The sequence below is a fragment of the Heptranchias perlo genome, chromosome 19 (assembly GCF_035084215.1).
Source record: "Heptranchias perlo isolate sHepPer1 chromosome 19, sHepPer1.hap1, whole genome shotgun sequence".
Lineage (NCBI taxonomy): Eukaryota > Metazoa > Chordata > Chondrichthyes > Hexanchiformes > Hexanchidae > Heptranchias > Heptranchias perlo.
In genome coordinates this window covers 1,340,924-1,366,762 of record NC_090343.1, presented here as the reverse complement: position 1 = coordinate 1,366,762, position 25,839 = coordinate 1,340,924, and the positions used below count along the sequence as shown (strand labels likewise).

Below are 25,839 nucleotides of genomic sequence, written 5' to 3'. Positions count from 1 at the left end.
GCGCAGGGGAGTTCTCCCCGGTGTCCTGGGGCCAATATTTATCCCTCAACCAACATCACTAAAAAGTGATAATCTGGCCATTATCCCATTACTGTTTGTGGGATCTTGCTGTGCGCAATTTGACTGCAGCGTTTCCTCCTGATTCCTGCCAGCAGTACACGCGGACTCGGCCTGGAGTTCCCGAGTGGTCTGCTCCCTGCAGCACCCGACACAATGAATCGGAGAGACTCCCTCTTCAATCTCAAATTCCTTTATTTCAACATTTATCTTTTTGACAGTAACTGGCACAGAATAAACGTGAGGTGACCCTCTGCAGAAAGTAATTACAACAGAGCTGAGAACCCACAAGCTGAAAAACACTGGAGGACAGGAGATGTGAACAGTGAATCTACAGGTGGGAATCCATGATAGCTAAACGGTCACATCCAATACTTCAGGCCTAGAGTCGGGGGGGGGGCGGGGGGAAGAGAGGGGGAGGGGAGGGGGGGGTGGGGGGGAGAGGGGAGAGGGCGCACGCCAGGCAGGCACAGTCGGGGTGGGGGGGGAGGGGGGAAAGAGCGAGTCAGTGAGAGTGAGCGAGACAGACAGAGAGAGGGGGGATATAGAGACAGACAGAGAGACAGAGAGAGGGGGGGATATAGAGACAGACAGAGAGACAGAGAGAGGGGGGATATAGAGACAGACAGAGAGAGAGAGGGGGGATATAGAGACAGACAGAGAGACAGAGAGAGGGGGGGATATAGAGACAGACAGAGAGAGAGAGGGGGGATATAGAGACAGACAGAGAGACAGAGAGAGGGGGGGATATAGAGACAGACAGAGAGAGAGAGGGGGGATATAGAGACAGACAGAGAGAGAGAGGGGGGATATAGAGACAGACAGAGAGAGAGAGGGGGGATATAGAGACAGACAGAGAGAGAGAGGGGGGATATAGAGACAGACAGAGAGACAGAGAGAGGGGGGGATATAGAGACAGACAGAGAGAGAGAGGGGGGATATAGAGACAGACAGAGAGAGAGAGGGGGGATATAGAGACAGACAGAGAGAGGGGGGATATAGAGACAGACAGAGAGACAGAGAGAGGGGGGGATATAGAGACAGACAGACAGAGAGAGGGGGGATATAGAGACAGACAGACAGAGAGAGGGGGGATATAGAGACAGACAGACAGAGAGAGGGGGGATATAGAGACAGACAGACAGAGAGAGGGGGGATATAGAGACAGACAGACAGAGAGAGGGGGGATATAGAGACAGACAGACAGAGAGAGGGGGGATATAGAGACAGACAGACAGAGAGAGGGGGGATATAGAGACAGACAGACAGAGAGAGGGGGGATATAGAGACAGACAGACAGAGAGAGGGGGGATATAGAGACAGGCAGACAGAGAGAGGGGGGATATAGAGACAGACAGAGAGAGGGGGGATATAGAGACAGACAGAGAGAGGGGGGATATAGAGACAGACAGAGAGAGGGGGGATATAGAGACAGACAGAGAGAGAGGGGATATAGAGACAGACAGAGAGAGGGGGGATATAGAGACAGACAGAGGGGGGAATATAGAGACAGACAGAGAGAGGGGGGAATATAGAGACAGACAGAGAGAGGGGGGATATAGAGACAGACAGAGAGAGGGGGGATATAGAGACAGGCAGACAGAGAGAGGGGGGATATAGAGACAGACAGAGAGAGAGAGGGGGGATATAGAGACAGACAGAGAGAGGGGGGATATAGAGACAGACAGAGAGAGAGAGGGGGGATATAGAGACAGACAGAGAGAGGGGGATATAGAGACAGGGAGAGAGGGAAGACTGACAGACGTAAATTATCAAATTGGCCTGGAGGTAGAATTGGGGGAAGTAACGTCACATTGTGAGGAGAGCTGTGAGCTCCGTCTACTCCCATCACTGGCAGGTGCCAATGTCTTTCTGTAATTAATGAAGGAATCTTACAACACCAGGTTATAGTCCAACAGTTTTATTTGAAAATCACAAGCTTTCAGAGCTTTCCTCCTTCGTCAGATGAGTGACGAAGGAGATAATCTCCGAAAGCTTGTGATTTTCAAATAAAACTGTTGGACTATAACCTGGTGTTGTAAGATTCCTTACATTTGTCCACCCCAGTCCATCACCGGCATCTGCACATCATTTCTGTAATTAATGGGCAATTCATCAGGAAAACAGACCAATGGACCAAGAATCAGGAATGCCGGAAATCCGAAACGATAGGGTGGAAATGGAGGGCAGGAGTGTCGGTGGATGGAACGGGAAGATCAAAGATCTCAGGATCGACTCTCACATCCACTTGCTGCTGTTTGGTACGACCGAACCCTCACCATGGAGTGGCCCCTCACTCCTCGTCCGGGGATAATTGGAACTTCCCAGATTTCGCCCTTACACACCTGGTTAAACTTGAACAGCTGGACTGAACACAAACTGGACAAGTAAAGTGAATCTCACTATCCTGGGACTGAGGTCGGATTCTGTCCTACAGAAAGGGATGGATTTTAAACTGTGCTATGAGGGGGCGACATTTTTGTTAGGCAAAGGGTATTAAGGGTTACGGATCCAAGGCAGGTAGAGTTAAGATGCAGATCAGCCAATATCTGAATGGTGGAACAGGCTCAAGGGGCTGAATGGCCTCGTCCTGTCCTGTGATCGCAGGTAATCTACCTGTGGATTAAGGATCTTTGAGTAATGTTCGAGACTGTCAGAGTAAATTGCAGACAGTGGGATGGACTGAACACGTGAATGGGAGAACAGGTTAACGAGAAACACGGCTACACCTCGGATATTGGACCCGGCCTGTTTCAACGGAATATATAAAATATATAAAACTGATGAATTCGAGCCTCAATGTCGAACGCAATTTCTAACTTGCAGAGAATTCCTGTTGGGAAATACCAACATTTTTGACAAACGATTAAAGGAAAAATAAAACAAACCAGACCTTCGAGTCTGGGAGAATTTTGTCCTCTGGATCGGCTTCTGTTTAACGTCCCCAGACTTCAGGACTCAATCCCATTCAGTGAGTTACAGCAAACCTGAGAACGGGCAGAGCCCCACTGGAGTCAGCGTTACTGGGGAGTGAGAGGTCGAGAGGGCGGGGAAGGGGTCAAGAGGCAGGCAGCTGGAGGAAGATCGACCAGGAGATTAACTGGAGGAGGTGCTTGCGATACAGTTGTAAATTTTCAGGCCAGTGGTTTATTTGGATCAATAATGAGCTTCGTACAATGATCTATTTTTACAATCATTAAATTAAACCTCAGGATATTTCCACAAACCAGATTCACACAAACTGAGTGGGGAAAAGCGCATCACAAACAGAACCAGTCACAAAACAAACCACATCAGGCCCCCCAGAATCAACCCCACGATCAGCAACCCCCCTCATCACCCTGCCAGACAATCCCCACCCCCCCATCACACACACTGACACCTCCCAATACGCCCCAGGCACAGAACACACCCTCACACACACCTCTCCATATTTAAGGAACATCACCAGGAACCCAATCCTGGGTTGGGGGGCTGATCACTGAATCTGCAGCTGGTTGTTCTGATCCAGGAGGTGAAGCCACAGTAAAAACACAACTGGCTGGATCTTGCTGGAAATATAACGTGTTTCTGGTGTAGATCGTTATTAATGCGCAAATCAGTCGGCAAGTTCAGGGGATTGAGAAACGCCATGAGCTGAAAATCTCCAGAAGTTGCTGCTCAATTTTCACTGTTCCTCCGTTTGCTTCATTCAAACTGCATCTCGCCCTCAACCTCCCTGTCATTTGTAAGAACGTGCTGGATTTGTACATTAATTGCCCATTAAACTCGCCACAAAAACTTAAGCCTCATAATTAACAGTGTACTTACCTTTTTAACGTGATAATTGTTAATGCAATGCCAATCAATCTGTCCAGCCCAGAAAGGGAACGATTTAAACTGCTCGGTCTCACTCCATGTACTAAATTCTTCTTAGAGATTTAAACATTTTAAAATTTTAATTCTTACTTTTCCTTTGTCTCTTTTTCCCTCTCTCTATTTCTCTTTTTATACCTCCTTCTCCATTGCTCCTCTGTTTCTTTCTCAATCCTTAAATCTTGTTGGTCCCGTCACTCACTAAGGTCCCAAATGCCCCGTACTCTCACCACACTGTTGTCAGCTCGCACTTCCAGCGAGTCACTGGGCAAAACATTATTGAACTGAAGGGTGAGGGAAAGTGTAACTCACGGGGTGACCCACGAGATGCCCCACGAGATGCCCCTCGCCAGCAAGATCCAGCCCAATAAATCAGACGGTGCTGAGAGGTGTGTCAAATCACCAATTCAGAGTCTGTGTCCAGACTCGGACACAACTCCAGTGAACTCAGTCAACACATTCAACGTCAGCGGGGGAGAGAGGGAGGGAGAAACATCTCACAGAAACAACAAACTTCTCCTCTCAGTGACCACAGCCTCGAACATTGAAAAACACCTCGATTTCTCACATCAATTCTTACACGATAGAAACTTTATCAAGTCCATTTCACAGGTGACCTTCCCCGAGGACCCAGATCAAATTCAGGTTTCACATTTCACCTTTCTCTCTCCTCCCTCCCGCACGGCGAGGGCTGGATCATTTCTCTAGGCTGCAGAGTGAATTCTCTCCCGTTTCGTTGCTTCAGACGCAGGTCTTGTTCAGATTGTGAGACAGTAACTGGAGTAGAGTTTCGTTCCGCTTTCAACCACGGGGGCGCGGCCCGGTGAGATCACCGGCGGGGGGGGGGGGGGGCGCGGCCCGGTGAGATCACCGGCGGGGGGGGGGGGGCGCGGCCCGGTGAGATCACCGGCGGGGGGGGGGGGCGCGGCCCGGTGAGATCACCGGTGGGGGGGGGGGCGCGGCCCAGTGAGATCACCGGTGGGGGGGGGAGGCGGCCCGGTGAGATCACCGGCGGGGGGGGGGGGGGGGCGGCCCGGTGAGATCACCGGCGGGGGGGGGGGGGGCGGCCCGGTGAGATCACCGGCGGGGGGGGGGGGGGCGGCCCGGTGAGATCACCGGCGGGGGGGGGGCGGCCCGGTGAGATCACCGGCGGGGGGGGGGGGGCGGCCCGGTGAGATCACCGGCGGGGGGGGGGGGCGGCCCGGTGAGATCACCGGCGGGGGGGGGAGGCGGCCCGGTGAGATCACCGGTGGGGGGGGCGCGGCCCGGTGAGATCACCGGCGGGGGCGGGGGGGCGGCCCGGTGAGATCACCGGCTCCCGCTTTCTTGTCCCCTCATTCAGAGTCATTAGTAGTTTTTACCAGACTGAGTCAACAGACCGGAACAGCGGCTCTCTCTGTACCCGGGCCCGAGTAAAGACTCAACATCCTTTCCTCTGGCGACAGGGCTCCTGATCCAGAACCCCAGCTCTCTCCACCACTCCCTCCTGCCCATCCCACCCTCCTCCGTTAATTCAAGAAATTCTAAATTACAGGCAGAGAAGTCCCTTCGCATGAACCAAAGATTGTCCAGCAGATCAGGTAAACCACAATCTCGATTTCTGGGATATTGGAGAGCAGAATTCCCTATCGATGGGATCCACAGGAGGACCTTATAGAGAACATGCGGCCACCCCTTGTACAGTAAGCAGCGATCACTCTGCAGGGGAGTGAGATGTTGAGACACAGGATATGCCTCCTCCTTTTATCAAACCCACAGTAGCTCCAGACCTCTCCTCCCTCACTTTGCTGGGGGCTGTTGCCGTTGCCGTTGCTCCTGGCGACGTTTCACTAGACAACTGGTGATGCCCAGAGCCCCTCCTTTCACAAACCGCACAAAGTTATCGCCCACCAGGGGGCCCATGGCGAAAAGGTTTGGTTCCTGGACCAGCTCGTAGGTGTAAGGGTTGACCTGCAAGGGGTTATAGCGACATGAGATGGGCTGCTTGGGGTTCAGCCCCAGATAGGTCCCATTGTCCCGAAGGAAAGAGAGCCTCGGATTGGCTCCGATCAACACCAGCGCCATGGAGATATTGACCACTGTGCGACTCTTGTCCGCACTTTCCAAAAGGCACTTCTTGTCCGGTTTGAAGCTGGTGACCTGGTGCCTGGGGAAACTGGTGTAACCGCGGTAAGAGGCAGCTTCACCGCCCACAACCTGCTGGCTCATCATCTGGTGGACTTTGTGGTACTCGGGGTAAAGCACTTTAGGAAGTTGGTTAAATATCAGGCCAGGGTCAGACACGGATCGACGGAAGACGTGAAGGACGGGGACACTGCAGTGATGGGCGCAGAGCACAGCGTCTGCTGCAGTCAGCCCAGCACCAACAATCAGCACTGGCTCCGAGCTTTCACTGACCCGGCCTCGCACAATCGCCGCCTCAAATTCAGAAATGCTGTGACAGACGTACGGCAAGTCCTCGCCCTCCACCCCCAGGTGCGAGGGCTCGTCTTGCGTCCCAGTCGCCAGCACCACGTTCTCCGCACAGATCAGAAAGGGCGCCTGCTCACCGTCCTGCCCTGTCTGGTAACCTTTCACCTCCCACAAGCAGCGAGATGCCCCCTCACTCCTTTCCTTCTCTCCGCTCTCCTGATTCACCGTCACCTCATTTCCCCCCTCACAGTCTGCGACCCAACTGATGCGACGCAGAGACGTGACGCAGCTGTTGGAGACAAAGTTCTTCTCAAGGCCCATCTTATTGACAAAGTGCTGGTAATAGGCGGCCACCTCAGCCGAGATCACTCGATCATTCCTTAGATTCCTGGGGAGGGGGGAGAAACAAAGAGGGAAAGATAGAAACCATAAATTTTAAAAATTTCCTTGCATTTACAGTATTTTATCACATCGCTCACAAACAGCTCTGAATGTTTCACAAGTGGAACCACTGGTGATATACGACAGGCAGACACCACAAACAATGACATGAATCAATCTGATCTTCAGGTAGATGTTGAACACTCCACATTTCTTCAAATAGCACCACAGGATCACAATCATTCCAAACCCCAGAAACAGTTTAACATCTCAATTGAAACAGGGGCCTGTCAGTGCGAACAGCACGGTGTGCGGACAACACAGTGTGAGCTGCTGAGAGTTTGGTACGTGTGGGAGTTTAAGGGTTAATCTCTTTAAATCTAGTGCATATTGCTTTCAACTGTTGAAGTTCAATTTTAAAATTTAAATTTTTAAGTTTCTGTCAGGCTTCAGCAGAGAGAGCTGCTGTAGCAAGTTAATTGGTTAGCGAGATTAAACTGGTACTTGAAGGTGGGGCAGGCCTGACTCATCGGAGTCACAAACTGTAGAAATACAGGGGCCTGTCAGTGCGAACAGCACGGTGTGAGCTGCTGAGAGTTTGGTACGTGTGGGAGTTCGGTGAAGTGGGGGAAGGAGGTGCTGCTTTGCCTTGCTTTTACGAACTTTTTCCACAGAGCGGCAGTGTACCTGAGAGTAGAAGACTGAGATTGGGGAATAAAAGCAGCAGCAGACCTGCAACAAGAGACAACTACTGTGCGACGTCACGGGTGAGGCAGGAGAGTCCGAGAGGTGAGCAGAGTATAAAAGGGGAGACCTAGAGCGGGAGGAGAGTCTGAGAGTCTAAGGCAAGTCATGGCAGCACAGCTCACACCCATGATATGCTCCTCCTGCACTATGTGGGAAGTCATGGACACTACCAGTGTCCCTGGCGACCATGTGTGCAGGAAGTGTGTCCAGCTGCAGCTACTGGCTAACCGCATTTCGGAGCTGGAGCTGCGGGTGGATTCACTGTGGAGCATCCGTGATGCTGAGATTATCGTGGATAGCACGTTCAGTGAGGTGGTCACACCGCAGGTAAAGAATACGCAGGCAGAAAGGAAATGGGTGACCGCCAGGCAGAGTAAAAGGACTAGGCAGGTAGAGCAGGAGTCCCCTGGGGCCATCTCCCTCTCAAACAGATATTCTGCTTTGGATACTGTTGGGGGAGATGGCTTATCAGGGGAAAGCAGCAAGAGCCAGGTTCGGGGCACCACGGGTGGCTCTGCTGCACAGGAGGGGAGGAAGAAGTGGCAGGGCTATAGTGATAGGGGATTCAATTGCAAGGGGAACAGATAGGCGTTTCTGCGGCCGCAAATGTGACTCCAGGATGGTATGTTGCCTCCCTGGTGCGAGGGTCAAGGATGTCACGGAGCGGCTGCAGGGCATTCTGGAGGGGGAGGGTGAACAGCCAGTAGTCGTGGTCCATATTGGTACCAACGACATAGGTAAAAAAAGGGATGGGGTCCTGCAAGGTGAATTTAAGGAGTTAGGAGATAAATTAAAAAGCAGGACTTCAAAGGTAGTGATCTCAGGATTACTACCAGTGTCACGTGCGAGTGAGTATAGGAACAGGAGAATAGACAGGATGAATGCGTGGCCGCAGGGATGGTGTAGGAGGGAGGGAATTAGATTCCCGGGACATTGGGACCGGTTCTGGGGAAGGTGGGACCTGTACAAGTGTGACGGGTTACACCCGAGCAGGACCGGGACCAATGTCCTCGCGGGGGTGTTTGTTAGTGCTGTTGGGGAAGGTTTAAACTAGAGTGGCAGGGGGATGGGAACCTGAGCGGGGAGTCAGAAGGGAATAAAGTTGAGAGCAGCAAGAGAGGGGAAGACCCAGGGGAAATCTACAAAACAAATAGTATAAACAGTTGTTCAAGAACAAGTGAAAGGGAAAAGCGTAGGTGTAAGGCGATTAACCCAGCATCAAAGCTGTGGCAGGGGGTTGGGAACCTGAGCAGGGAGACAGAGGAAAGCGTGTCAGGAAGGGACAGAAGGTGTGGAGTAAAAGGTAAAGTGTTAAAAAAGGAAAAAGCAGGAACTAAGTGTCACAAAACAGATTTGAAAGTTCTTTATCTGAATGCACGTAGCATTCGGAACAAAATGGACGAGTTAACGGCACAAATAATGACGTATGGGTATGATCTTGTGGCCATTACAGAAACATGGCTGCAGGGTGACAACGACTGGGAATTAAATATGCCAGGGTATTTAACAATCAGGAAGGACAGGCAGGAAGGAAGGGGAGGTGGAGTGGCTATGTTAATAAAGGAAGGAGTCACTGTAATACAGAGAAATGATATTGGGACAAAGGATCAGGATAATGAAACAGTTTGGGTAGAGATAAGGAATAATAAGGGGAAAAAAACACTAGTGGGCGTAGTATATAGGCCTCCTAATAGTTGCAACTCTGCTGGAAGAAGTATTAATCAGGAAATAGTCGGGGCATGTAATAAGGGAACAGCTATAATTATGGGGGATTTTAACTATCATATTAACTGGACAAATCAAATTGGGCAGGGCAGCCTTGAGGAAGAGTTTATTGAGTGTATTAGGGATGGATTTCTTGAGCAGTATGTAACTGATCCTACAAGGGGGCAAGCAACCTTGGACCTGGTCCTGTGTAATGAGCCAGGATTAATTAATAATGTCCTAGTTAAGGATCCCCTTGGAATGAGTGACCATAACATGGTTACATTCCATATCCAATTAGAGGGTGAGAAGGTTGGTTCTCAAACAAGCGTACTGAGCTTGAATAAAAGAGACTATGATGGTATGAGAGCGGAATTGATTCAAGTGGACTGGGAAAATAGATTAAAGGGTAAGACGGTACATGAACAGTGGTGTTCATTTAAGGAGTTATTTTACAACTTTCAAAAAAAATATATTCCACTGAGGAAAAAAGGGTGTAAAAGAAATGACAGCCATCCGTGGCTAAGTGAAGAAATTAAGGATAGTATCCGACTAAAAACAAGGACATATATGGTAGCCAAACTTAGTGGGAGGATAGAAGATTGGGAAGTCTTCAAAAGACAGCAAAAAGTAACTAAAGGATTGATTAAGAAAGGGAAGATAGATTATGAAAATAAATTAGCAAAAAATATAAAAACAGATAGCAAGAGTTTCTATCGTTATATAAAAAGAAAAAGGGTGGCTAAGGCAAACGTAGGTCCCTTAGAGGATGAGACCGGGAAATTAATGGTGGGAAACATGGAGATGGCAAAAATGCTGAACAAATATTTTGTTTCAGTCTTTACGGTAGAGGACACTAAGAATATCCCAACACTGGACAAACAGGGGGCTCTAGGTGGGGAGGAGCTAAATACGATTAAAATCACTAAGGAATTGGTACTCAATAAATTAATGGGACTCAAGGCGGATAAATCCCCAGGACCTGATGGCTTACATCCTAGGATCTTGAGGGAAGTGGCAGTAGGGATTGTGGATGCATTGGTAATAATTTTCCAAAATTCTCTGGACTCGGCAAAGGTCCCGGCAGATTGGAAAACTGCTAATGTAACACCCTTATTTAAAAAGGGTAGTAGGCAGAAGGCTGGAAATTATAGACCAGTTAGCCTAACATCTGTGGTGGGTAAAATTTTGGAGTGTATTATTAAGGAGACAGTAGCAGAACATTTGGATAAACATAATTTAATAGGACAAAGTCAGCATGGCTTTACGAAGGGGAAGTCATGTCTGACAAATTTGCTTGAGTTCTTTGAGGACATAACGTACAGGGTGGATAAAGGGGAACCAGTGGACGTAGTGTATTTAGACTTCCAGAAGGCATTCGACAAGGTGCCACATAAAAGATTATTGCTCAAGATAAAGAATCACTGGATTGGGGATAATATTCTGGCACGGGTGGAGGATTGGTTATCTAACAGGAAGCAGAGAGTTGGGATAGATGGTTCATTCTCGGACTGGCAACCTGTAGCCAGTGGTGTTCCGCAGGGGTCGGTGCTGGGTCCCCAACTCTTTGCAATCTATATTAACGATTTGGAGGAGGGGACCAAGTGTAACATATCAAAGTTTGCAGATGATACAAAGATGGGAGGGAAAGTAGAGAGTGAGGAGGACATAAAAAACCTACAAGGGGATATAGACAGGCTGGGTCAGTGGGTGGAGATTTGGCAGATGCAATACAATATTGGAAAATGTAAGGTTATGCACTTTGGCAGGAAAAATCAGAGAGCAAGTTATTATCTCAATGGCGAGAAACTGGAAAGTACTGCAGTACAAAGGGATCTGGGGGTCCTAGTGCAAGAAAATCAAAAAGTTAGTATGCAGGTGCAGCAGGTGATCAAGAAGGCCAACGGAATGTTGGCTTTTATTGCTAGGGGGATAGAATATAAAAACAGGGAGGTATTGCTGCAGTTATATAAGGTATTGGTGAGACCGCACCTGGAATACTGCATACAGTTTTGGTGTCCATACTTAAGAAAAGACATACTTGCTCTCGAGGCAGTACAAAGAAGGTTCACTCGGTTAATCCCGGGGATGAGGGGGCGGACATATGAGGAGAGGTTGAGTTGATTGGGACTCTACTCATTGGAGTTCAGAAGAATGAGAGGCGATCTTATTGAAACATATAAGATTGTGAAGGGGCTTGATCAGGTGGATGCGGTAGGGATGTTCCCAAGGATGGGTGAAACTAGAACTAGGGGGCATAATCTTAGAATAAGGGGCTGCTCTTTCAAAACTGAGATGAGGAGAAACTTCTTCACTCAGAGGGTAGTAGGTCTGTGGAATTTGCTGCCCCAGGAAGCTGTGGAAGCTACATCATTAAATAAATTTAAAACAGAAATAGACAGTTTCCTAGAAGTAAAGGGAATTAGGGGTTACGGGGAGCGGGCAGGAAATTGGACATGAATTTAGATTTGAGGTTAGGATCAGATCAGCCATGATCTTATTGAATGGCGGAGCAGGCTCGAGGGGCCGATTGGCCTACTCCTGCTCCTATTTCTTATGTTCTTATGAAAGACGGCCCCTCTGACAGCGCGGCGCTCCCTCAGTACCGACCCTCCGACAGCGCGGCGCTCCCTCAGTACCGACCCTCCGACAGCGCGGCGCTCCCTCAGTCCCGACCCTCCGACAGCGCGGCGCTCCCTCAGTCCCGACCCTCCGACAGCGCGGCGCTCCCTCAGTACTGACCCTCCGACAGCGCGGCGCTCCCTCAGTACTGCAGTGGAATGTGGGCCTGGATTATGTGGTGATGTCCTGGAGTGAGACTTGAACTCAACCTTCTGACTCAGAAGGCAAGAACTGATCTAAGTCAGTGACACACATGGTCACACGCTCTCACACATTGTCTCTCTCTCTCTCTCCTGTGGTAGAATTGCAGGTCCAGCCATTTTTAAAAATTCATTCTTGGGATGTGGGCATCGCTGGCGAGGCCGGCATTTATTGCCCATCCCTAATTGCCCTTGAGAAGGTGGTGGTGAGCCGCCTTCTTGAACCGCTGCAGTCCGTGTGGTGAAAGTTCTCCCACAGTGCTGTTAGGAAGGGAGTTCCAGGATTTTGACCCAGCGACGATGAAGGAACGGCGATATATTTCCAAGTCGGGGTGGTGTGTGACTTGGAGGGGAACGTGCAGGTGGTGTTGTTCCCATGTACCTGCTGCCCTTGTCCTTCTAGGTGGTAGAGGTCGCAGGTTTGGGAGGTGCTGTTGAAGCCTTGGCGAGTTGCTGCAGTGCATCCTGTGGATGGTACACACTGCAGCCACAGTGCGCCGGTGGTGAAGGGAGTGAATGTTTAGGGTGGTGGATGGGGTGCCAATCAAGCGGGCTGCTTTGTCCTGGATGGTGTTGAGCTTCTTGAGTGTTGTTGGAGCTGCACTCATCCAGGCAAGTGGAGAGTATTCCATTGCACTTTCTTGTGAATAAAAGTGTCCGAGGCCCAACCATCTTCAGCTGCTTCATCAATGACCTTCCCTCCATCATAAGGTCAGAAATGGGGATGTTCGCTGATGATTGCACAGTGTTCAGTTCCATTCGCAACCCCTCAGATAATGAAGCAGTCCGAGCCCGCATGCAACATGCCTTGTAGATGGAAAGGCTTTGAGGAGTCAGGAGGCGAGTCACTCGCCGCAGAATACCCAGCCTCTGACCTGCTCTTGTAGCCACAGTATTTATATGGCTGGTCCAGTTAAGTTTCTGGTCAATGGTGACCCCCAGGATGTTGATGGTGGGGGATTCGGCGATGGTAATGCCGTTGAATGTCAAGGGGAGGTGGTTAGACTCTCTCTTGTTGGAGATGGTCATTGTCTGGCGCGAATGTTACTTGCCACTTATCAGCCCATGCCTGGATGTTGTCCAGGTCTTGCTGCATGCGGGCTCGGACTGCTTCATTGTCTGAGGGGTTGCAAATGGGACTGAACACTGTGCAATCATCAGTGAACATCCCCATTTCTGACCTTATGATGGAGGGAAGGTCATTGATGAAGCAGCTGAAGATGGTTGGGCCTAGGACACTTTCAGACACAAGGAAAGGTCAAATCCACTATCTTTATAGAGATGCATTTACAACAGATCAGTTTATAAAAAGGCAACTTGTTGGGAAGTTGTCCTCCGTACCCACATCCCTGAATATTAACTTTTTGCAAAAAGGAGAGTTTATTGGGGATGCAATTTTTTAGCGTGTGCGACTAAATCACGAAGCAGGCCTTCGCTTAGCCTGGACTGGCAACCAGCCCGGACAACTCCAGGTGAAGGGAACGGTGCTGAGGGGTTATGGCAAAGGGAAGGTCACTCCATGGCGTGAGAACACGTGGCTGGCATTTGTTTAACTTTGGGTCTGGTCATAAGGGTCAAAGCTGGAGGACATGCAACAGGCCTTAGGAAAGTGCTGGTGGTAACAGAGGGACCAGGTGGTCATTAACCGTCCTTTCACTCCCGGGATTCGGGTTTGAATCCAGCCCAGACTGACTAGATCGAAGGCCATTTCTCTGCTGACTGCTCAGGTCCTACCTGGATCAGCTTGTGGCAATTTCAACCCAGTGTGAAGTGGGCCCCGATCCACGGCACTCGTCATTACAACAATCAGTCATTCAAATCCCACTGCCTTCCCCAACTCCCAAACTTCAGGTTTATTCTTCTCCAGCAGGTGGGACTGATCTTTGTCCTTCGATGCAGCATTTGGTCTCGCACACAACTACTGGAGGGCAGGACCCCCCCCCCCCCCCCCCCACACACACCGAGGGCAGGACCCCCCCCCCACACACACCGAGGGCAGGACCTCCCCCCACGCACACAGAGGGCAGGACCCCCCCCCCACACACACAGAGGGCAGGACCTCCCCCCACGCACACAGAGGGCAGGACCTCCCCCCACACACACCGAGGGCAGGACCTCCCCCCACACACACCGAGGGCAGGACCCCCCCCCCAACACACAGAGGGCAGGACCTCCCCCCACGCACACAGAGGGCAGGACCCCCCCCCCCACACACACCGAGGGCAGGACCTCCCCCCACACACACCGAGGGCAGGACCTCCCCCCACGCACACAGAGGGCAGGACCTCCCCCCACGCACACAGAGGGCAGGACCTCCCCCCACCCCCCCCCCTCCCCGAGGGCAGGACCCCCCCCCCCACACACACCGAGGGCAGGACCTCCCCCCCACGCACACAGAGGGCAGGACCTCCCCCCACGCACACAGAGGCAGGACCCCCCCCCCACCCCACCCTCCCCGAGGGCAGGAACCCCCCCCAACACACCGAGGGCAGGACCCCACCCCCCCCCACACACACACACACAGAGGGCAGGACCCCCCCCCCCCACACACACAACAGGGCAGGACCCCCCCCCCTCCCCGAGGGCAGGACCCCCCCCCCCCCCCCCCCGAGGGTAGGCCCCCCCCCCCCCCGAGGGCAGGAGACCCCCCCCCCTCCCCGAGGGCAGGAGACCCCCCCACACAGAGGGCTGACCCCCCACCCCACACAGAGGGCCGACCCCCCCCCCCCCACACAGAGGGCCGACCCCCCCCCCCCCCCCCCACACAGAGGGCCGACCCCCCCCCCCCACACAGAGGGCCGACCCCCACCCCCACACACAGAGGGCCGACCCCCCCCCCCCCCCCACACAGAGGGCCGACCCCCCCCCCCCCACACAGAGGGCCGACCCCCACCCCCACACAGAGGGCCGACCCCCCCCCCCCCCACACAGAGGGCCGACCCCCCCCCCCACACAGAGGGCCGACCCCCCCCCCCTCCCCACACACAGAGGGCAGGACCCCCCCCCCCCCCAACACAGAAAGCCGACCCCCCCCCCCCCCCCCCCACACACAGAGGGCAGGACCCCTGGCTCAAAAAAGCACAAAAATAGGGCAGGATTGGGTACTAAATATTCCTGGATACAAGGTATTCAGGAAAGATAGGGAAGGAAAGAAAGGAGGGGGGCTGGCAGTATTGATTAAGGAGAATATTGCAGTGCTGGAAAGAGAGGATGTCCTGAAGGGTCAAGGACAGAATCTACTGGGTTAGAGTTAAAAAACAATAGAGGTTCCATTACACCACTGGGTGTATTCTATAGGCCACCAACTAATGGGAAGGATATAGAGGAGCAAATTTGCAGGGAAATTACAGAGAGGTGCAAAAACTATAGAGTAGTGATAACTGGGGACTTCAATTATCCTAATATAGACTGGGATAGTAATAGTGTAAGGGGCAAGGAGAGGGAGGAATTTTTCAAATGTGTTCAGGAGAACTTTCTTGACCAGTACGTTTTCAGCCCAACGAGAAAGGAGGCATTGCTGGATCTGGTTCTGGGGAATGAGGCGGGCCAAATGGAGCAAGTGTCAGTGGGGGAACATTTAGGGAACAGCGATCATAGTATCATAAGCTTTAGATTAGCTATGGAAAAGGACAAGGACCACTCTAAAGTAAAAATACTCAATTGGAGGAGGGCCAATTTCAGTGAGCTGAGAACAGATCTGGCCCGGGTAAATTGGAATCAAAGATTGGCAGGCAAAACTGTAATTGAACAATGGGCGGCCTTTAAAGAGGAGATGTTTCGGGTACAGTCCAGGTACATTCCCACGAAGGAGAAAGGTAGGGCAACTAAAACCAGAGCTCCCTGGATGACAAAAGAGATCGAGAGTAAGATGAAGTGGAAAAAAGGGGCATATGACAGATGTCAGGTTGATAACACAAGTGAGAACCAGGCAGAATATAGAAAGTTCAGAGGGGAAGTGAAAAAGGAAATAAGAGGGGCAAAGAGAGAGTATGAGAATAGACTGGTGGCCAACATAAAAGGGAATCCAAAAGTCTTCTACAGGCATGTAAACAGTAAACGGTAGTAAGAGGAGGGGGTGGGGCCAATTAGGGGACCATAAAGGAGATCTACACGTGGAGGCAGTGAGCAGGGCCGAGGTACTAAATGAGTACTTTGCATCTGTCTTTACCAAGGAAGAAGATGCTACCAGAGTCTCAGTAAAAGAGGAGATAGTTGAGATACCGAATGGGCTAAAAATTGATAGAGGTATTTGAAAGGCCAGCTGTACTTAAAGTAGATAAGTCACCTGGTCCAGATGGGATGCATCCTAGGTTGCTGAGGGAACGGTGAAATTGCGGAGGTACTGGCCATAATCTTCGAATCATCCTTAGATATGGGGATGGTGCCAGAGGACTGGAGAATTGCAAATGTTACACCCTTGTTCAAAAAAGGGTGTAAGGATAAACCCAGCAACTACAGGCCAGTCAGTTTAACCTCAATAGTGGGGAAATTTTTAGAAACAATAATCCAGGACAAAATTAACAGTCACTTGGACAAGTGTGGATTAATAAAGGAACGTCAGCACAGATTTGTTAAAGACAAATCATGTTTCACTAACTTGATAAGAGTTTTTTGATGAAGTAACAGAGAGGTATGCAGTTGATGTGGTGTATATGGACTTCCAAAAGGCGTTTGATAAAGTGACACATAATAGGCTTGTCATCAAAGTTGAAGCCCATGGAATAAAAGGGGCAGTGGCAGCATGGATACAAAATTGGCTAAGTGACAGGAAACAGAGAGTAGTGGTGAACGGTTGTTTTTCGGACTGGAGGGAGGTGTATAGTGGTGTTCCCCAGGGGTCAGTGCTGGGACCACTACTTTTCTTGAAATATATTAAATGACTTGGACTTGGGTGTACAGGGCACAATTTCAAAATGCAGATGACAAAACTTGGAAGTGCAGTGAACAGTGAGGAGGATAGTGTTAGACTTCAAGAGGATATAGACAGGCACGGGGCAGATGAAATTTAACACAGAAAAGTGTGAAGTGATACATTTTGGTAGGAAGAATGAGGAGAGGCAATATAAACTAGACAGCACAACAATTCTAAAAGGGGTACAGGAACAGAGCGATCTGGGGGGATATGTGCACAAATCATTGAAGGTGGCAGGGCAGGTTGAGAAAGCGGTTAAAAAAGCATATGGGATCCTGGGCTTTATAAATAGAGGCATAGAGTACAAAAACAAGGAGGTTATGATGAACCTTTATAAAACACTGGTTCGGCCACAACTGGAGTATTGTCCCCAGTTCTGGGCACCGCACTTTAGGAAGGATGTGAAGGCCTTAGAGAGGGTGCAGAAAAGATTTACTAGAATGATTCCAGGGATGAGGGACTTTAGTTATGTGGATAGACTGGAGAAGCTGGGGTTGTTCTCCTTAGAACAGAGAAGGTTGAGGTGATTTGATAGAGGTATTCAAAATCATGAGGGGTCTAGACAGAGTAGATAGAGAAAAACTGTTCCCATTGGCGGAAGGGTCAAGAACCAGAGGACATAGATTTAAGTGATTGGCAAAAGAACCAAAGGCGACATGAGGAAAATCTTTTTTTACATAGCGAGTGGTTAGGATCTGGAATGCACTGCCCAAGGGGGTGGTGGAGGCAGATTCAATCATGGCCTTCAAAAGGGAACTGGATAAGTACTTGAAGGGAAAAAATTTGCAGGGCTATGGGGATAGGGCGGGGGAGTGGGACTAGCTGGATTGCTCTTGCATAGAGCTAGCATGGACTTGATGGGCCGAATGGCCTCCTTCTGTGCTGTAACCATTGGATGATTCTATGATCATTTCTGTATACAGTAATAGCAACAGCAACACAGTGAAACACCGTTCACCTCACGTCTCCAGTCCAAGAAACCTCCTCTTCTCCTGACCCTTTGCTTTCTTCCCTCCAACCCTCTGTACCCAAGTGGCCCAATTCCATGGGCCCGTTATCTTTGCCTTAAATCTCGTCTGTGGAACCCAAACACTTTCTGTAGATCCCGAGAAACCACAACCACAGTGTTCCCTTTAAATATCCTTTCCTATTTGTTGAAAGGATTCTAGAAGGTTGGTCAAGCATGACCTGCCTTTTAGAAACACGTACTGATTGGCCACAATTAACTACAGGACAAGAAAGGTTTTGATTGCGGAACCCTGGTGGGGGGAAAAGAGTCTGCAGATACTCATTGGGCTCACACATGAATAATCAGAGGGGCAGCGAGGGGGCCCGACGCCAGGGAGGGGGTCAATCGTCGAGCGAGGGGACCCGACGCCAGGGAGGGGGTCAATCGTCGAGCGAGGGGACCCGACGCCAGGGAGGGGGTCAATCGTCGAGCGAGGGGACCCGACGCCAGGGAGGGGGTCAATCGTCGAGCGACGGGGCCCGACGCCAGGGAGGGGGTCAATCGTCGAGCGACGGGGCCCGACGCCAGGGAGGGGGTCAATCGTCGAGCGACGGGGCATGACGCCAGGGAGGGGATCAATCGTCGAGCGAGGGGATCAATCGTCGAGCGAGGGGACCCGACGCCAGGGAGGGGTCAATCATCGAGCGACGGGGCCCGACGCCAGCGAGGGGATCAATCGTCGAGCGAGGGGACCCGACGCCAGGGAGTGGCCAAGACGCCAGGGAGGGGGCCAATCGCCAAGCAACAGGACCTGACGCCAGGGAGGGGCCAATCATCGAGCAAGGGGGCCCGACGCCAGGGAGGGGGCCAATCATCGAGCGACGGGGCCCGATGCCAGGGAGGGGCCAATCACCGAGCAAGGGGACCCGACGCCAGGGAGGGGCCAATCACCGAGCAAGGGGACCCGACGCCAGGGAGGGGCCAATCACCGAGCAACGGGGCCCGACGCCAGGGAGGGGCCAATCACCGAGCAACGGGGCCCGACGCCAGGGAGGGGCCAATCACCGAGCAACGGGGCCCGACGCCAGGGAGGGGCCAATCACCGAGCAACGGGGCCCGACGCCAGGGAGGGGCCAATCACCGAGCAAGGGGACCCGACGCCAGGGAGGGGCCAATCATCGGAAAGGCAGTGATGAGAACTGACCCCAGTAAACTGAACCCCTTAAAGGGGAAGTTCCTGTTTGTTGTAGTGTTTGGTACACACCTGCGCTTCTCTCTGACCCAATCCTTCAGCTTCAGACCTGGTAATTCCATCCAGTTCCCAAAGCTCAGTGTGAGCAGCGAGCCCTCCATAGCCTGAAAGACAAACAAGGAACGATAGGGTCAGGTGGAGGACTTGAAAACAGAACAGAGACTTCAAAGTGACAGGACTGTGAACGGGCACCTGTGGGAAAATCACCATGTGTAAAACAAACGTTCCCAGTGACCATCACAGAGACGGACAGGATTGGCTGAGATTTGCCCCACCAATGAATACCCTGCTGACAGTCGCTGTCTCTCCTCATATACAAGGGATGATCAGACAAGGTACTGGAGGTGGGCCCACACCAACGCAACAGGCACTGCCCCGCAACACACAGACAACTTTAATCTAAAAATCAAACCAATTTCAACAACCCTTTTAAAAAAAAAAGAGTAAATGTTGTTGCAATGAGAGCTGAGGTCACACCAGGAGAATGGATCAGACTGAGCCAGGCAGTGAGAGAGGCCTCACCAGTCAATGTGAGTTAATGAGTTTCAAGGGATGATAATTAACCTGTTACACTGAGCTAACATTCCCGCTGATTTACAAGGAGTTACGATTAAACTAAAATATTCAAAAACACAGACATTGGTAAGTGTTCGAATTTTTTTTTTTAAGGTGGATTTTGGGAAAGTTGGGTGTGGGGAGAAGGAATGTCCCAGAGGTAGAACGCTCACTGTAACCAGTGATATTCCCAGTGAAAGTTCGGTAAACTACCGTTGAGCAAATTGTAAATTCAAGTTTCATACAAAAGTACATCCCTCCCATCGCTGGGTAACATTTATAATTTAGAATAAACAAATAATAGAATAGCACTGAGCCCAGCTTACAGCCACTTACATGCCAGGCTCCACCAGGTGGGCCTGTGCCCAGGACAAGGTGCGATAAGCTCTGCCAAGTCTCCAGCTGCCACCACAGAGGAGCAGCGTGATCCAGACCGCAGTCTCCATCGGGTAGGAGAAGTGAGTCAAACAGCACAGCCACTGGATTGGACGATCGGCCCTCCAACCCTTCACAGAGACGCTCCAGATCCTGCAACCAGTGAAAATAGCAAGTGATGAGTCTGCCCCCCCGCACAGCTGGGGCGCGCCAGCACCCCGGCCCCCCCCCGCACAGCTGGGGCGCGCCAGCACCCCGGCCCCCCCCGCACAGCTGGGGCGCGCCAGCACCCCGGCCCCCCCCGCACAGCTGGGGCGCGCCAGCACCCCGGCCCCCCCCCCCGCACAGCTGGGGCGCGCCAGCACCCCGGCCCCCCCCCCCGCACAGCTGGGGCGCGCCAGCACCCCGGCCCCCCCCCCCGCACAGCTGGGGCGCGCCAGCACCCCCGGCCCCCCCCCCCGCACAGCTGGGGCGCGCCAGCACCCCGGCCCCCCCCCCGCACAGCTGGGGCGCGCCAGCACCCCGGCCCCCCCCCCCGCACAGCTGGGGCGCGCCAGCACCCCGGCCCCCCCCCCCGCACAGCTGGGGCGCGCCAGCACCCCGGCCCCCCCCCCGCACAGCTGGGGCGCGCCAGCACCCCGGCCCCCCCCCCGCACAGCTGGGGCGCGCCAGCACCCCGGCCCCCCCCCCGCACAGCTGGGGCGCGCCAGCACCCCGGCCCCCCCCCCCGCACAGCTGGGGCGCGCCAGCACCCCGGCCCCCCCCCCCCGCACAGCTGGGGCGCGCCAGCACCCCGGCCCCCCCCCCCCGCACAGCTGGGGCGCGCCAGCACCCCGGCCCCCCCCCCCCGCACAGCTGGGGCGCGCCAGCACCCCGGCCCCCCCCCCCGCACAGCTGGGGCGCGCCAGCACCCCGGCCCCCCCCCCCGCACAGCTGGGGCGCGCCAGCACCCCGGCCCCCCCCCCCGCACAGCTGGGGCGCGCCAGCACCCCGGCCCCCCCCCCCGCACAGCTGGGGCGCGCCAGCACCCCGGCCCCCCCCCCCGCACAGCTGGGGCGCGCCAGCACCCCGGCCCCCCCCCCCCGCACAGCTGGGGCGCGCCAGCACCCCGGCCCCCCCCCCCGCACAGCTGGGGCGCGCCAGCACCCCGGCCCCCCCCCCCCGCACAGCTGGGGCGCGCCAGCACCCCGGCCCCCCCCCCCCGCACAGCTGGGGCGCGCCAGCACCCCGGCCCCCCCCCCCCGCACAGCTGGGGCGCGCCAGCACCCCGGCCCCCCCCCCCCGCACAGCTGGGGCGCGCCAGCACCCCGGCCCCCCCCCCCGCACAGCTGGGGCGCGCCAGCACCCCGGCCCCCCCCCCCCGCACAGCTGGGGCGCGCCAGCACCCCGGCCCCCCCCCCGCACAGCTGGGGCGCGCCAGCACCCCGGCCCCCCCCCCCCGCACAGCTGGGGCGCGCCAGCACCCCGCCCCCCCCCCCCCCGCACAGCTGGGGCGCGCCAGCACCCCGGCCCCCCCCGCACAGCTGGGGCGCGCCAGCACCCCGGCCCCCCCCGCACAGCTGGGGCGCGCCAGCACCCCGGCCCCCCCGCACAGCTGGGGCGCGCCAGCACCCCGGCCCCCCGCACAGCTGGGGCACGCCAGCACCCCGGCACCCCCCCCCCCCCCCCCCGCACAGCTGGGGCGAGTCATTATTTCCAGACCAGTGTGAACAGGTTTACATGTTACTTTAGAACACGCTGTCACATCTGAAGAACACAAGGCTTCAGGGGACAGAAAGTTACTCTGAAAACAATTCACACCGAGAGTCAGGTTCAGATTAACCGGCAGCATCACTAAAGCAGGTGTGCATTAGGAGGGTCACAGGTCACAGGTCTGCTGCCGCTCAATAGCTGCAGTTGTCACTTTACATGTCTCCATGCAGACATTCCCCGATTATAGGGGCACGTTCAGTGATGGAAAAACCCCACTGCTGGTCTGTAGAGATAAGGGATCAAAATAAGAGACCCACCCCAGGATCCAGCATGCCTCTCCCTGCGGTATACACACATGCAGGTAGACACAGAACCAAAATCTCTCTCTCACATGTTGAGCTGCCCTGCAAATCACACAAAACACTGCCTAAAGCACACCACTTAACATTCTCCCAACTCCCGTACGGCGTTCACCACAAACCAGGCTCACAAAAGACGCCCATCATATCCCACCTAAAACTTGATTTAAAACAGAGCCTTAAAAACGAGTACAAACTGTACATTGCACCAGGCATCTCTCCAGACACCCTCTGCACCTCACTCCACATTCAGTCTAGTCCAAAATCAGATAGGGGCAAGTGGGGGGTGGGGGGAAATGCAGCAATTAAAACGTGGGTATTTGGATAGTTCCCAGGCCCCACCCTCAGACCTGGTCTCTGGGCTGAAACTAGAGGCCTCAACCTATCAAACACGGCCAGCTTGTAATCTCGGACACTGGTTAATAATGTCAGAGTCAGCTTCTTGGTTAACCTGTGTTCTCTCCTCACCATACCTCCTGGAAACGCCACAAGTCACAAGTCATTCCACACTGGAGAAAACGCCATAAAGTCTGATTTGCTTTTGGCTCCCTTTGAATTATAAAAACTGGATGAACTTTGGCTGGTCTCATGATTAGTTTGTTGATTGTGTGTTGGGAGCAGCACATTGTGAGAGGGAGGATCGTCTTTAGTGCAGTGGGTTATGCATTGTAAGAAATGGATAAATATAGCTGTAAATCCCAGATCTCAGTCTGGGTACTAGGAACAGGAGAAGGCCATTCAGCCCCTTTGCCTGTTCCGCCATTCAATTAGATCATGGCTGATCTGTATTTTGACTCCATTTACCCGCCTTGGTTCCATATCCCTCGATACCCAACAAAAATCTATCGATCTCAGTCCTGAAAGCTCCAATTAACCCCCAGCATCCACAGCTTTATCGGGGAGAGTTCCAGATTTTCACTCCGCTGTGTGCGAAAAAGTGCTTCCTGATTTCACCCCTAAACAGCCGAGCTCTAATTTTAAGATTGTGCCCCCTAGTTCTGGATTCCCCCACCAGAGGAATTAGTTTCTTTCTATCTACCCCATCCAATCTGTGTAACATCTTAAACACCTCAATCAGATCACCCCTCAATCTTCTATACGCAAGGGAATACAAGCCTGGTCTATGCAACCTGTCCTCATAATTTAACCCTCTAAGCCCTGGTGTCATTCTGGTGAATTTGCACTGCACCCCCTCCAAGGCCGAGGTTTTTATTTCTGAAGGTGAGGGAGGCGAATGCCAGGGAAAGGAGCACTTCCCATTTCAGATATCCAGCTCTCCCCGGTCGAGCTCCATTGCTCCATCTACTCTGCCCCACCCTCGGGAGAACACCCCAATATACTTTCCAATATTCCCCAAGAGCCACCTCTCTCGCTGAGCTGGTTTTGTGCTGTGGGCCCACTGGAAATCGCCAGCCCACGTGACTCTTTACAGGATTTCAGTCCAAATGACAGACGACGGGGTAATGGGTATCCAATCCTTTAACCCTGCCGCCCACTGTTTAGCCAGTCTCCATCTCCCACACCAGCCAACCTGTGGTCTCTGAGTACGTTTGCCAATTTAACATCAGCTGGAGCTGCATTAGGGGCAGCTCAGTGTAGTTTCACTGTCCACCAGGAACTGGATTGAGACCGAGCTCGGATTCTATGTTTAAATAGGCACTGTGGGAACAGGTACAGGTGTGACATTACCTGGTCTACAATCGACAGGTGACAATTCTCTTCCAGTTTACGCTGTAGAATTGGGTTTGGGTGGCTTGCTCCAGGAGACAGGTAGGGTCTATATCCGGACAGTAGATACGACAGACAAATCCCAGAGGGACCATTTCCTGAGGGGGAAATAATATTTGTTTGCGTAGTTCAGGGCTGCACAATCACATCACGTTGGGGCCACCAGAGAGCCCATCGTCCATCGTCCATCGTCCATCTCAGCTACAACACTGCCAACTCTTCGGAAAACCACACTGCCCCGACCAGCATTCTCTTCTCCCCTCCCCTCCCCCCTCCCCCCAGGGTACAGGCATGGACTGACCAAGTACTAATTATCTGTGCAGCGAAGGTCCCGGGAGGGAGCAGTCAAGGCAAATCTTGTCCTCCTCCAACGCACTCTCCATTCAGGGTCACTGGATACGAACCAGGAACAAGAACCCAGACCGATCTTTCCCTCCGCCTTACCCTGGGGCAGATTAGTGACGCTGAGAGCAGTGAACCATATCATCGATTATCAGGGTCAGTGGGAGAACAATGCAAATAAATGGAGATTAAGGATGTGAGATTGGAACTCCCAAAACACCCAGCGCGGAACAGAGACTCTCAGACCTGAAGGTCGGAATCACAAGTGCCAGGCAGAGGGGTGGTGGCAGGGCGCATACAACTGGCCTAGAAAGTGATTATTTTGCAGTTAAATTGTGAGGACAGGTTACGTAGACTAGGCTTGGGGCCCTCTCACCCCACAGGGGCCCTCTCACCACTAACTGCAGCCCAAACAACTCAGGCACGGGTTGGCAAGATACAAGGCTTAAAGACCCTAAGCATGTAGAGCGGGTTTACTGGAGTTCCACTGGGTAACTGGCCAAAACCACGTGGTTCACCAGTACACAGGCTCCTGATCCTCGCACTGCTCGCTGGGGCACAGGCTGTACATTCATCTGGAGCCCAATGGGAAGGGTCCAAGTCCCAGTGACCCCTGGGTTTATCAGTTCACGGTCAGGTTAATCGCTCTCCATACAGCCTGAAATTACCTACGACAAGGATAGGGACTGTCAGCGATCCATCCTTGGGCAGAACCTTCTCTTCCAGCAGTGGCATCATGAAGGGGAAGCAACGGAGTGTTTCAGGTTGAGCCTGTGCTGGTCTATCGCAGACACTTTTTCTGCCGAACACTTGGCACAAAACTGAGGGAAAAAAAGAGAGAAAAAAAATCAGTTTAAGTGAAACAAAGTGAAATGCAAACTAAATTTTCCTTGTCTTGCGACAGTTCAATGTCCACTGGTACGCTTCAGGTTGTAGATGCCTTTTACATCGAATGTACAGCACAGAAACAGGCCATTCGGCCCAACTGGACTATACCGTGTTTACGCTCCACACGAGTCTCCTCCCGATCACCATATCCTTCTATTCCTTTCTCCCTCATGTGTTTATCCAGTTTCCCCATAAACATATCCATGCTATTCACCTCAACTACTCGTTGCGGTAGCGCGATCCACATTCTTACTATCTCGACAACGGCCGGGGCACAATCTGAGGCCAAATGTCGCTCCCCATTTACTGCCCTGGTTTAACTCAACACAGACCAAGGATGAAACCTGGAAGCGTCTAGTCCATACTCTCAGCACTACACCTGGTGACGAGTTTACCAGCCGGGACCCCAGGGAACCGGGACGGAGGAGCCCTTGTTGTCAAGGTTTCAGTTGCTTTAACCATGAGTAACTCCACGTCGCACAAAATCTCATCAATGTCCACACTGAACACATGTAACACGTTAACCCCTCGAGCACTGCAGCTCTGCAGAAAACTCCTGGAGTCAGTGGGAGGGCAGCTCTCGGAGCAAAATCACACCCCACACCTCAGTCAACAGTTGGGGAGAGAGCAGAGAAAACTGCCAGTGACTGGTGATGAATCTACTGGTTTAATGGATCACGAGCAGTCTCAGGTATTTTAAGTCACCATGAAACAGACACAGACTGGTTGAACACGTACTTCACTAAAATATTAATTCGCAGATATAATGAAACCAGTATTTTTAGCATCTTTAGGGATTCCCATCAAAA

General features: G+C 52.9%; 1 protein-coding gene across 4 annotated transcripts in view; it reads right to left on the bottom strand.

Annotated features, from left to right (window-relative positions):
• Window positions 1-234: 234 nt before the first annotated feature.
• Window positions 235-25,839, bottom strand: part of osgn1 (oxidative stress induced growth inhibitor 1) — a 38,506-nt gene continuing 12,901 nt past the window's right edge. For all 4 annotated transcript variants that reach the window (XM_068000137.1, XM_068000138.1, XM_068000136.1 and 1 more), the window contains 5 exons: window positions 24,811-24,963; window positions 23,762-23,898; window positions 19,983-20,174; window positions 19,104-19,195; window positions 235-6,712 (listed from right to left, as the gene is read on the bottom strand). In XM_068000137.1, coding sequence (XP_067856238.1) covers window positions 5,692-6,712; window positions 19,104-19,195; window positions 19,983-20,174; window positions 23,762-23,898; window positions 24,811-24,880 — 1,512 coding nt within the window. In that variant the 5' untranslated portion in view covers window positions 24,881-24,963 and the 3' untranslated portion in view covers window positions 235-5,691. The remainder of the gene's footprint in view (window positions 6,713-19,103; window positions 19,196-19,982; window positions 20,175-23,761; window positions 23,899-24,810; window positions 24,964-25,839) is intronic.